The sequence below is a fragment of the Aethalodelphis obliquidens genome, unplaced genomic scaffold (genome assembly GCF_003676395.1).
Source record: "Aethalodelphis obliquidens isolate GAN/ISIS:26980383/991018 unplaced genomic scaffold, ASM367639v1 scaffold26, whole genome shotgun sequence".
NCBI classification, from domain to species: Eukaryota; Metazoa; Chordata; class Mammalia; order Artiodactyla; family Delphinidae; genus Aethalodelphis; species Aethalodelphis obliquidens.
The window spans coordinates 18,348,286-18,362,277 of record NW_020837970.1 but is presented as its reverse complement, the minus strand read 5'-3'; the positions used below and the strand labels follow the sequence as shown (position 1 = coordinate 18,362,277).

Here is a 13,992-nt window from a genome sequence, read left to right as displayed (position 1 = left end):
GCGGAGCACAGGCTCCGGACACGCAGGCTCAGCGTCCATGGCTCACAGGCCCAGCCGCTCTGCGGCATGTGGGATCTTCCTGGACCAGGGGACGAGCCTGTGTCCCCTGCATCGGCAGGCGGACTGTCAACCACTGCGCCACCAGGGAAGCCCTACTCACCAAGTTTTAATCCTTCCATCTGGGTGTGGTTATAGTCAAATGCCTAGACTATGCATATCAGTCTGGGACCTTCTTCCAGGAGTGTTAAGCTTCTTGCCCTCCCTATCTTTCTGTGGGTATTTAAACGCCTTTTCTTCTGTTCTGTCATCGCCAACCCCTATTGACAGGTGGTTTTAACTGTCTATTTACAGTCCTTAGGTAATCTTATCCAGCTTTAAAAATCTGTATGCTGATGATATCCAAATGCATTTTCTGAAATCTCTGTAAGAATCTAGACAAATATATCCATCTGCCTACTTGATGTCTGTATGCAGACATAGTATACTCATTATAAGTGGCTGAGTTTGAACCTCTGTTCTTCCAGTTACTGTGTGATAGGAGCCAAGATAGTTAACCTTTCTATGACTCACTTTCCTCATCTATAAAATAGGAATAATAATATCATCTACCTCAAGGAGTTGTTAAGGTGATGAAATGAACTTATCAATGAGACAACACATGTAAAATGCTTAGAAGTGTGCCATACACTTAGAAACCTCTCAATAAATGTTACTCGCTATTATCGTTATTCTCAGCATCTCAAGCTTCACTTGGTCAAAACTTACCTCATAATCCTCATTTTCTATCCCTATACCTTCTCTTTTCTCTAGTCATCTCCATATCAGTATATGGTACCTCTATCCACTTTGTTGCTCAAACCCAAAATATAGGTGTTAACCTAATTTCCTCATTCACTCACCATGCCCTAATCCACCAAGTCCTTTGTCCTTACCTCTAAAACATATCCCATATATGATAACCATTTTCCTTTTCCACTAACTAGTACCATCAATGTAGTCCAAGTCACTTTCAGTTCTTCTGGAATACTGCAATAGCTGGCCTACCTTTTCCATCTTTGTACAGTTCATTCCCTCTGCAGCAACCAGTGATGTTTATAAAACACCAGTTAGCTCATGTCATTATCCTTCCAGTGGCTTTTCTTTACACTTGAATAAAACCCAAACTCCTAGTTCAGGCTTACATAGCCTACATAGCCTATTTATTTGTTTATTCTTCTACCACTCTCACCCTTGCCAAGAATGCTCCAGCCCCTGGTCTTACTGGTTTTCTCCGAACTTGTTCAACTCCTTGCCACCTATAGGTAGTAGGTGTTCCCTTTGAAATGCTGTTCCTGGTCTTCTCATTTCTGGCTCCTTTTTGTTATTCAACTCTCTTGTCATTTTATGTGATAGTTCTGTAGAGAGTCTTTCCCTGACCAGTGTTTAACAAGCTGCAATAAGATTGTGGAATGCTTATTCTAATTTAAATTAATTTTTGAATTAAATAGTTTTAGGGTCAGATGGGACTTTGTAGAGGATATCTATCTGGTCCCTTTAGCTGCCTAAAACAGAAGTCACTTCTATAGCCTTATTCAACCACTGTTCATATATGTCACCCATTATCTTCTTGGTTTAATAATTTTTTCAAAAGTGACACTGGTACTTTTTTCATGTAGGATTTCCGGGAAAAAAATACAGATCATATGCGCCCTGACATTGTCGCTCTTCTGAGAAGTAGCAAGAATGCATTTATCTGTGGGATGATTGGAATTGATCCTGTAGCTGTTTTCCGTTGGGCAGTTCTCCGGGCTTTTTTCAGAGCTGTTATTGCTTTCAGGGAAGCTGGGAAAAGACACATTCAGAGAAAAACTGGTAAGCAGTAGACATCAGTATTCTACCATGCTTCTGTTTGTTTTCTTACCCTGCCCTAACATCATGTTTCAGATCTAATGAGTTCTGGTGAGTGTATGTGTGTGTATATATATGTTGGTACATTTTTATTAATAAATACTGATAGGAATAATGAGTGTAAAGCACCTGGTATTTTTTAGGCATTCAGACATTGGTATGATTTTTAAACAAAAAGTGAAATTATTATTTAATTATATAGAATTTAATATTGATATTTTTCTCTGTTTTCTTCTTAAGTCATAGTTTTTACTACAAATGAAACATAATGTGGAAGCATAAGTCAGGAGGCAGAAAAATTAGGATGGAGGTAGTATAGTATAGTGGGGTAACCCAACTTCAGTAATCAGTTGTCATCTCTTCTCTTGACTGATTTTGTGACTGTTAGCTGTTTTTCTTGGAGTGTAATACTGCCTTCAATATTATGAGGGTAAAATCAGATAATACATGTAAAGTATCTGTTTATGAGGTGTTAATTTTCTTTTCCTCTTACACTTAAGTCAGTTAGCTGGATTTTACTTTAAAAGTTAGGAATGGATAAAACAGGATACTTTGTTTGTGTGTCTCCTCCTTAAATCATAAAATATTCTCATTTTACATTCTGTGGGAGGAGCATCTCTAAAGCACTTGCTACCTACTTGAAATGACACTGTTGCTTGCTGTAGCTCTAGCCTTAGATAGACCATTGCTGCATAGTGAGGATATTCTAATACATATGTAATTATTTAAAATAATTTTTTTTGCCAAGAAGCTTCAGCAGAAGTGCAGGAGGACACATTTTGTGCTTTCAGAACTCCTAGACTTACTCATAGGGCTTTTGGGCATGTGCACTAGCAGTAAAACTTTAAATTCAGCTTTTATGTATTTTAACTGAATAAAATACTTGAGAGATTGTATTTCTAAAATGAGAGGCAAAACTAATTGAATTTCATTTCTGTACTTCAGATTATAACGTGTGCAAACTGGCCTTTGTGGAGAGAACTATAGTTTTTTTTGTAAATAAAAGGAGTATCTTAAAACTGCTTTGCCTTTGCCAAAATTATTTCTAAGAGGCTATCTTTGCAAAAGCTTGAAAAAAATTTAAATTGAGGTATAATGGACATATAACATTATATTAGTTTCAGGTATATAACATAATGATTCAATATTTGTGTGTACTGCAAAATGGTACCATCCATTACTATACAAAATTACAAAACTTTTTCTTGTGATGAGAACTTTTACAATTTAATCTCTTGGCAACTTTAACATATGTACAGTACTGCAATATTATTGACTACAGTTACCAGCAAAAAGCTTTAAGGAAAAGTTTTTTCTTTTAAGATGCATTCTTATTTATTACAGTGGTCTTTATCAATTATGAAAATTTTGAAAATTGATACATATCCTGCTAAGACGTAACTGACTAAGATAAGAAACTTTTCTTATATTTACTGTTGAATACATTGCATTCTGTAAAAGTTATTCACATTGAATGTTACTTTGGCATTTAAAATATTATTTGTGAAAGCTGGTTCTATGTATATTAGTATTAATTAGGACAAAGACATGCAGTGCTACTAATGATCAACAACTGAAATTATCTTTGATAATTTCTAGATTCTTCTTGTTTTCTAATCTAGTTTTGCTTTCTGGCCAGCATAGAGCTTCCACATAATAAACTCTTTTTGAAAACGCTTTTATACTAGGATATAACATGTATACAGAAAAGTGCACAGAACAAAACATATAGCTCACTGAATTACCACAAAGTGAAAACACCCCTGGAACTATCTTCTAGGTTAGGAAAGAGAATATTACCAACATGCTAGAAGTCCCCCTTGCATAAACTTTTAAAATTTCACTTTTTATCAAGAAAAAGAAAAATGATAGTTCATTTGCATTTTGAGGCAGTGACTGAGCAGGTTTGTTACAGAGAATAATTGTATTACAGCATATTAGTGTCAGTGCCAAAATTTAGCATTTTTCCTCCCTCTGCACCACTTACCACCTGCTGTTTTCTGGTGATAACGGATAAACGGATATTATAAAATTAGAACATTGTAGTATTGCGAAACAAAAACTAACAGAGTAACTGTGAAAATGAACTAAGTAGTAGATGCAGAACTCTTATAATGACCATAAGTAGTATGTAAACATATCAACATGAAACAGGGATTGGAGATTATTTAAGCAGAAGTAGAATATATGAAAGGCAGAAGGTAACCCAGTTCAGATCTTGAATGAGAGTAAGAAGAGGTCAAAGATAATATTTCTAATGAAGAAAGAAGATGTAGACTGCAGAAGTGCAATATATTTTCACTTCCTTTAAGAAATAAGATATTTCACTGGACTCTTAGCTGATTGTCAACAAATACCTTGATGGTGAACCAAAAAAATCTTTTTCTTCATCAAGCCAACTGAGCACAAATGAGAATATCAAATTTAAATCTACTTTTGACTGTTATTTTTTCTTTTTTATAGACTTTCAAATTAGACGGCGCAGTGCCATTTTAAGGTCTTTAAATAAAAATTAATTCAACTTATTCCTTTTAAGAATAAATTTGTTATAGCTGTGGTATGTTATAGCTGGGGCAGGTTATCAGGAAATCATAAAATGTTCTTAGTAGAGTCATATAAATAGGCAGTCTGAGTGAAGGTACATGTTGGCCCTGCTGGGAGGTGGAATTAAAAATGGTAATGATTTTTCTGGTCAGCAGTGAGGTATTGGAGTACACGTATTCCAGTGGTAGCATCCACCTTGCCTCTGTTTTACTCCTCCTGAATAAGAAAGAGCCTGGACTAGAAAGTACAGGGGAGATCATAACTTGACCATGAATTATACAGTGTGCAGATGTGAGTGCAGTGATGCTTATTTTGTTCTTTTGGAGTTACATAAAAGTATAGCCAAAGAGGAATTTTAATCCATCTAAAAAGACTAGGCAGAGACAGTGAATTCAGCTGTGGCATTGGCATAAGAGGCAAGAACGAGGGGCTTCCCTGGTGGTGCAGTGGTTAAGAATCCACCTGCCAGTGCAGGGGACACGGGTTTGATCCCTGGTCCGGGAAGATCCCACATACTGCAGAGCAGCTAAGCCCATGCACCACAACTACTGAGCCTGCGAGCCGCAACTACTGAACCCCATGCGCCTAGAGCCCGTGCTCTGCAACAAGAGAAGCAACTGCAATGAGAAGCCTGCGCACCACAATGAAGAGTAGCCCCCGCTCACCACAACTAGAGAAAGCCTGCGCGAAGCAACAAAGACCCAATGCAGTCAAAAATAAATAAATAAATAAATTTAAAAAAAAAAAAAAAAAAAAGAGGCAAGAGCAAGAGTCCAAAGTGTCATTCGGTTCCTTAATCTACAGGGAGAAAAGCTGAAGCCATTCATATAGTGTCTGCAGATAGAGAGCTTTAATGGTTCCCACATAAACTTTTCCTCTTCCCCATCCCACACAAAGGACTCCATAACTCTAATGTGCTCCCATTTGTTTTTGCAAGTGGGAGAAGGAGTCCAGTGACCATCTATTTCCAGAAATGACCCGGTACTAAAACTAATTTAGATATCACCTAAACAGGGTCTAGGATCTCTATGCAGTACTCTATCCATAATTCTACCCAGTACTTAAGACAATTAAGAGCATTTTTGTTAACTAACAAAACCCTGACCATTATTTATAAATCAATTCTGTATCAGGCACTATGGTGTGGTGATTAAGAGTAAGGGTTTTAGATTAAATGTCAATGAAACAGTAGAGTAAGGACCTCTGAAAGTTCTCTCTTCCATAAGAGCAACAAGAACACTTGCAAAAATTGTCAGAATAACTTTGCTGGAGCTCCGTGAATTCATCAAAGGCCTTCAGTAATCTGGGAAGTATATATACAAGAAAAAAGGCTGAATATTGATAATGCCAGTGCACTTTGTAGTGTTTTAACTCGCACTACTCACCTCCCTCCCTTCCAAGCTCTACGGTAGCCTTGAAAATCAATCGCCTGGAAGCACAATGAAAATCAGCAGTGTGACAACCCCTGGAGGGAATAGAGGGGGGCTGGCACTCCTTCAAAGCCCCATTCGCAGAGAATATTCAACTTATTTGGTAGTTCCCTGGAAGACCCCACTTACAAGGCTATCGTTTAACCTGACTTGGAGCTTGCCCAGTATGAATAACCTTTTACCTAGGGCTTTTGTCCAAAACAATCAGAAGCAGTTGTTGAACATTGCAACTCTCTGATGCAGTAGATAACAGCTGGGGCAAAGACTAACCAAAACATTTGAAAGGAAAAGCTGGAGAATGAGGTTTCCATAACGGCTATGAAAAGTTCCCATATATTCATGGGAATCTAGATAGCTATGCACATGCATAGGACTGTATACGTGCCCAGGGCTATGCATATGCTCAGTAAAGACCTGAGGATATCCTGATTTCTTACCTCAGGATAACCTTCAGATTCTGTGCAAGCAGGGCAAGGCTAAGTTGTAAACTTCCTAGCTGAGTGTTGAAGGTATGCACCAACATACACACTCAGTGACCCTTGACAAAAACTGGGAGAATTAGTGGTTTCAGGCATGTAAAGATATCTGCCTTCAATCAGTAGCTGACATTTAAGCTTACTGAGCAGAGATTTCCATGGTCACCTGTGACAAACTTTACAGAATTAGTTCAGGAAAGTCCTAAACAAATAGAAGCAACTGTAAGAAACAGCAACAACAGCAAATCCTGGGAAGAGAATTTTCAGAGTTGCCATGTTATATACTACCCCTGAAAAAATCCAGACATTGATATTACTAGACAAAGTCTTTAAACTATTTTAAATATATTTAAAGACTTATAGGTAACTATATCTGAAGAACAAAAGGAAAGTAAGAGAACAATGTCTCACCAAATGGAGAATATCAATTTTATGCATACACACACACACACACACACACACACACACACACATCAATTTTGAAGTGGAAAAAAATGTACAATAACTGAAATGAGAAATTCAGTAGAAGAGTCCAGCAGCAGGTTTGCATAAGCAGAAGCCAGAATCGGGTGAACATGAAGACAGATCAGTTGAGATGATCTGGCTAAGGAACAGGAATAATAAAGAATGAAGAAAAATAAACAGAGCTTCTAGACTTATGGGACACCATGAGGTATATAAACTTCTGAGAGTCCAGAAGGAAAGGAGGGAAAGGGAAAGAAAGAATATTTCAAGAAATAATGGCCAACACCTCCTCAAATTTGATGAGAAATTAATATACACATCCACACACACACACAAAAAATTAATATACACATCTAGCAAGCTCAGCAAACTGCAAGGTGGGTGAATTCAAAGAGATTCAAACTTAGATATATCGTAATTAAACTCTCTAGAGGTAAAGAGAGAATATTGAAAGCAGCAAGAGAAAAATGATTCATCATGCACCAAGTATCCTCAGTAAGATTAAAAGTTGTTTCATCATTAGAAAGCATTGAGGCTAGAGGACAGCAACTTGGCATACTCAAAGTGCTGAAAGAAAAAAACACTGTCAATCAAGAATTCTGTATTCACTAAAACTATCCTTCAAGATGAAATTATGACATTCCCAGATAAACAGATCCTGAGTGACTGTTACTAGCTGCCCCACAAGAAATATTAAAGGGAGTTCTTCTGGCTGAAATGAAAGGACACTAGACAGTAGCTTGAAAGCACATGAAAGCACATGAAATAATAAAGAGCACCATTAAAGACAGCTATAGAGTTAAATATAAAAGATAGTAAAAATGTATTTTTTACATTTTGTAACTTTTTTTTCCTCCAATCTGATTTAAAAGACAACTGTGAAAAAGCAATAATTATAAATCTCTCTTGGAGGGCATGCCATTTTAAAGATGTAATTTGCATGACAATAACAACATAAAGAAGGAGGAAGGGAATGAAGCTATATAGGAGGAAAGTTTTTATATACTATTGAAATTAAGTAGCTTTTAATCTAGATTAGATTGTTGTAAGTTAAGATGCTAATTTTAATTCCCTTGGCACCTGTTAAGAAAATAACTAAAAAATAATATAGTAAAAGAAATGACCAAAATATTAAAATAGTGTACTAGAAAACATCTATTCAAGACAAAAGAAGAGAGTAATGAAAGAAAAGAGGAACAAAAACAATATGTCTTACGGTATATGTGGAAACTAAATAACACACTTCTTAATAACCAATGGGACAAAGAAGAAATCACAAGGGAAATTAGAAAATAATTTGAAATGAATAGAAGAAAATATACACCCATATCTTATGGGATACAGCTAAAACAGTGCTTAGAGGGAAATTTATTTCTCCTTTAGAGAAATTTATCTCTATTAAAAAAGAAAGAATATCTCAAATCAATAACTTAATGCCCCACCTTAAGATTCTAGGGAAAAAGGCAAAACTAAACCCAAAGCAAGCAGTAGGAAGGACATAATAAAAAGTAGGTCTGAAATAAATAAAATAGAGAAGAAAACAATAAAGAAAATAAATAAAACTGAAAGGTACTTCTTTAAAAAGGTAAACGAAATTGACAAACCTTGAGGTAAACAGACTAAGAAGAGGAGAGAGGAGATTCAGATTACTAATTTGGGGAAAGAAAGGGGGGTGTTGCTGCTGAACTGATGGAAATAAAAAGGATTATCATACTATTAACAGTTGTATGTCAACAAATTAGAACCTAGTGGAAATGGAAAAATTCCTAGAAATATGCTAACAGCCTGTACTGACTCCAGAAGAAATAGAAAGTCTGAAAAGGCCTGCTACAAGAAAAGAGATTGAATTAGTTATGAAAAAAATCTTCCCACAAACCAAGGAACAGTGAATTCACTGATAAGTTTTATCAAATACTTAATGAAGAATTAACACCAATCCTTTATAAACTCTTCCAAAAACATAGACAATAAGGGAATACTTTCATTCCCAATCTGTGAGGCCAGTATTACCAGCATACCAGATAAGACATCACAAAAATGAAAACCACAAACCAATATCCCTCAACAAAAATCCTCAACAAAATCCTTGCAGACTGAGTCCAGCAATATGTAAAAAGTATTTTACACCATTATCTAGTGGAATATACCCAGGAATGCAAGATTGGTTCACCTTAGAAAACTCAAATCAATGTAATACACCACATTGATAGACTAAAGAGCAAAGATCAGATCATCACCTCAATAGACACAGAAGAGGCACTTGACAGACGTGAATACCTTTTCATATTTTTCATCATAAAAATGCTGAACAAATTAGCAATAGAAGGGGACTTCCTCAGTCTGATAAGGGGACCTGTGAAAAACCCAAAGGTTGTATCATTCTTGATGGTGAATGACTGAATACTTTTCCCTTAAGATCAGAAACAAGACAGGATATCTGTTTTCACCTCTTCTATTTAACATTGTCCTGGAAATCCTGGTAAGAGTAATCAGGCAAGAGAAAGAAATAAAAGACATCCAAATTGGAAAGGAAGAAACCATTTTGTTTGTAGATGACATATTTTATGTAAAATTTCTTAAGGAATCTACAAAAAAGTCTACTAGATATAAAAAATGAGCTCAAGTTGCAAGACACAACGTCAACATGCAAAACGGTTGTATTTCTAGACATTAACAGTAAACGATGTGAAAACAAAATTAAGTTCGTGCTTCAGTTACAAGAGCACCAACAAGTATAAAATTCTTACTGATAAATTTAACAAAAGAATTGCAAGACTTGTTCACTGAAACTACAAAATATTGTTGAAAAAGCTTAAAGAATACTGCAGTAAATGGATAGATATTCTATGTTTATGCATTGGAAGGCATAGTTAAGATGGCAATACTGGATCTACAGATTCAGCATAGTCCTGTCAAAACCACAGCTACCTTTATGCAGATATTGACAAGCTAATCCTAAAATTGATATGTAAAGGAATCCAGAAATGCAAGAAGGACAAAAATTGGAAGATTCACATTTCCCAGCTTGGATTAGGCAGTGAATTCTTAGGTATGACAGGATTAAGTATAAAGCACAAGCGACCAAAGGAAAAAATGGATAAATTAGACTTCATCAAAATTAAAAACTTTTGTGCCTCAAAGGATACTATTATTTTTAATTAATTAATTTATTTATTTTTGGCTGCGCTGGGTCTTCGTTGCTGTGCACGGGCTTTCTCTAGTTGCGGCGAGCGGGGGCTGCTCTTTGTTGCAGTGAGCGGGCCTCTCAATGCGGTGGCTTCTTTTGTTGCAGAGCACGGGCTCTAGGGCTCACGGGCTTCAGTAGTTGCGGTGCAAGGGCTCAGTAGTTGTGGCTTGCGGGCTCCAGAGTGCAGGCTCAGTAGTTGTGGCGCATGGGCCTAGTTGCTCCACGGCATGTGGGATCTTCCCAGACCAGGGCTCGAACCCGTGTCCCCTGCACCGGCAGGCGGATTCCCAACCACTGCACCACCAGGGAAGCCCTCAAAGGATACTATTAAGAGAGTGAAGGGACTTCCCTGGTGGCGCAGTGGATAAGACCACGCTCCCAATGCAGGGGGCCAGAGTTTGATCCCTGTTCAGGAAACTAGATCCCACGTGCATGCCACAACTAAAGAGCTGGAGAGCCGCAACTAAGGAGCCTGTGAGCCGCAACTGAGGAGCCCACGTGCTGCAACTAAGGAGCTGGCGAGCTGCAACTAAGGAGCCCACAAGCTGCAACTAAGGAGGCTGCCTGCTGCAACTAAGACCCGGTGCAACCAAATAAATAAATATTTAAAAAAAAGTGAAATGACAACTCACAGAATGATAGAAGATATTTATAAATCACGTATCTAATAAGGAACTGGTATCTAGAATATATACAATTCTTGCAATTCAGTAGTAAAAAACTAATAACCCAATTAAAAAATGGGCAAAGGATGTTAAAAGACATTTCTCCAAAGAAGATATGCAAATGGTCAATAAAAAGCATGAAAAGATGGTCAATATAATTTGTCATTAGGGAATTGCAAATTGAAACCACAGTAAGGTACAACTTCACATCTACTAGGATGGCTACAATAAAATAGACAGGTAATAACAAATGTTGGTAATCAGGATGTGGAGAAATTGGAAGCCTCACATGCTGCTGGTGAAAACTTAAAATGGTGCAGCCACTTTGTAAAACAGCCTGGTAGTTACATTTTACCCAGCAGTTCCACTCTTAGGTAGATACTTAAAAGAATTGAAAGCAGGTGTTCAAACAAAAACTTGTACTTGATGTTCTTAGCAACATATTCATAATAGCCAAAAGGTAGAAACGACTCAAATGTTTATCAGCAGATGACTGGATAAACAAAATGTGGTATATCCATACAATGGAATACTATTCTGTCACGTAAATGAATGAGGTACTAGTACATGCTATAACATGGGTGAACCTTGAAAGCATTTTGTGAAGTGAAAGCATAAGACACAAAAGGCCACATACTGTATGATTTCATTTATATGAATTTTCTAGAATAGGCAAATCTGTTGAGAAAGAATGTAGATTAGTGTTTGCTCAGGGCAGACAGGGAGATAACAAGGGGCGTGATAGTTTAAAAGTACAGAGTTTCTCCCTAAGGACTCCACACAAAAACTACTAGATTTAATGAATGAATTCAGCAAAGTAGCAGGATATAAGAGTAACATTCAGAAATCAGTTGTATTTCTTTTTTTTTTTTTAATAAATTTATTTATTTATTTATGGCTGTGTTGGGTCTTCGTTTCTGTGCGAGGGCTTTCTCTAGTTGCGGCGAGTGGGGGCCACTCTTCATTGTGGTGCGCGGGCCTCTCACTGTCGTGGCCTCTCTTGTTGCAGAGCACAGGCTCCAGACGTGCAGGCTCAGCAGTTGTGGCTCACGGGCCCAGTTGCTCCATGGCGTGTGGGATCTTCCCAGACCAGGGCTCAAACCCGTGTCCCCTGCATTGGCAGGCAGATTCTCAACCACTGCACCACCAGGGCAGCCCCATCAGTTGTATTTCTTTACACTAACCATGAAATATCAGAAAGGGAATGTAAAAAAAAAACAAAAAAACTGGGACTTCCCTGGTGGTGCAGTGGTTAAGAATCTGCCTGCGATTGCAGGGGACATGGGTTTAAGCCCTGGTCTGGGGAGATCCCACATGCCACGGAGCAACTAAGGCCGTGTGCCACAACTACTGAGCCTGTGCTCTAGTGCCCGCGAGCCACAACTACTGAGCCCTTGTGCCACAACTACTGAAGCCCACACACCTAGAGCCTGTGCTCCACAACAAGAGAAGCCACCGCAATGAGAAGCCTGCACACCACAACAAAGAGTAGCTCCACTCTCCACAACTGGAGAAAGCCCGTGTGCAACAACGAAGACCCAATGCAACCAAAACTAACTAACTAAATAAATAAATAAATAAATTTATTTTAAAAAACCCAAAAAACCTTTTAAAATTACACCAAAAGAAAAGTATCTAGGAATAAACCTGACCAAGGAGGTGAAAGACTTACACACTGAGAACTATAAAACATTAATAACGGAAGTAAAAGAGGATTCAAAGAAATGGAAAGATATCCCATGCTCTTGGATTGGAAGAATTAATACAGTTAAAATGGCAATACTACCCAAAGCAATCTACAGATACAGTGAGATCCTGTCAAATTACGCATGACATTTTTCACAGAACTAGAACAAATTCCAAAAATTTATATGGAACCATGAAAGACCCAGAATTGCTAGAGCAATCCTGAGGAAAAAAAAAAAGCAGGAGGACTTCCCTGGTGGCATAGTGATTAAGAATCCATCTGCCAGTGCAGGGGACACAGATTCAAGTCCTGGTCTGGGAAGATCCCATATGCTGCAGAGCAACTAAGCCCATGTGCCACAACTACTGATCCTGCACTCTAGAGCCCATGAGCCACAGCTGCTGAGCCCACGTGCCACAACTACTGGGGCCCGCGCACCTCTAGCCTGCGCTCTGCAACAAAGACAAGGCACCGCAATGAGAGGCCCATGCACTTCAGCAAAGGGTGGACCCCATTCACTGCAACTAGAGAAAGCTCATGCACAGCAATGAAGACACAATGCAGACAAAACTAAATATAAATTAATTAATTAATTTAAAAAAAAAAAAGCAAGAGGCATAACTCTCCCAGACTTCAGACAATACCACAGAGTTACAGTAATCAAAACAACGTGGTATTGGTACAAAAACAGGCATATGGATCAATGGTACAGAATAGAGAGCCCAGAAATAAACCCATACACCTATGGTCAATTAATCTTCAACAAAGGAGGCAAGAATATAAAATGGGAAAAAGACAGTCTCTTCAGCAAGTGGTGCTGGGAGAGTTGGACAGCTGCATGTAAATCAGTAAAGTTAGAACACACCCTCACACCATGCACAAAAATAAACTCAAAATGTCTTAAAGACTTAAACATAAGACATGACAGTATAAAACTCCTAGAAGAGAGCAAAGGCAAAACATTCTCTGACATAAATCATACCAATGTTTTCTTAGGTCAGTCTCCCAAGGCAATAGAAATAAAAACAAAAACAAACAAATGAGACCTAATCAAACTTACAAGCTTTTGCACAGCAAAGGAAACCATAAAAAAAAAAAAAAAAGACAACCAATGGAATGGGAGAAAATATTTGCAAATGATGCAACAGGCAAAGGCTTAATATCCAAAGTATACAAACAGCTCATACAGCTCAGCAACAACAGAACAACAACCCACTTGAAATATGGGCAAAAGGGCTTCCCTGCTGGCGCAGTGGTTGAGAGTCCGCCTGCCGATGTAGGGGACATGGGTTCTTGCCCTGGTCCGGGAAGATCCCACATGCCACGGAGTGGCTGGGCCCGTGAGCCATGGCTGCTGAGCCTGCGCATCCAGAGCCTGTGCTCTGTAACAGGAGAGGCCACAACAGTGAGAGGCCCGCGTACCGCAAAAAAAAAAATGGGCAGAAGACCTTAATAGACATTTCTCCAAAGAAGACATACAGATAGCCAGTAGGCACATGAAAAGATGTTCAACATCACTAATTATTACAGAAATGCAAATCAAAACTACAATGAGGTACCACCTCACACTGGTCAGAATGGTCATCATTAAAACGTCTACAAATAACAGTGCAGGAGAGAGTGTGGAGAAAAGGGAACCCTCCTACACTGT

At 38.1% G+C, this 13,992-nt stretch overlaps 1 protein-coding gene across 11 annotated transcripts in view; it reads left to right on the top strand.

Annotated features, from left to right (window-relative positions):
• MYO9A (myosin IXA) overlaps positions 1–13,992 on the top strand; it is a 268,245-nt gene that overhangs the window by 106,145 nt on the left and 148,108 nt on the right. For all 11 annotated transcript variants that reach the window (XM_027123508.1, XM_027123501.1, XM_027123505.1 and 8 more), the window contains exon 14: positions 1,656–1,851. In XM_027123508.1, the coding sequence (XP_026979309.1) occupies positions 1,656–1,851 (196 nt within the window). The remainder of the gene's footprint in view (positions 1–1,655; positions 1,852–13,992) is intronic.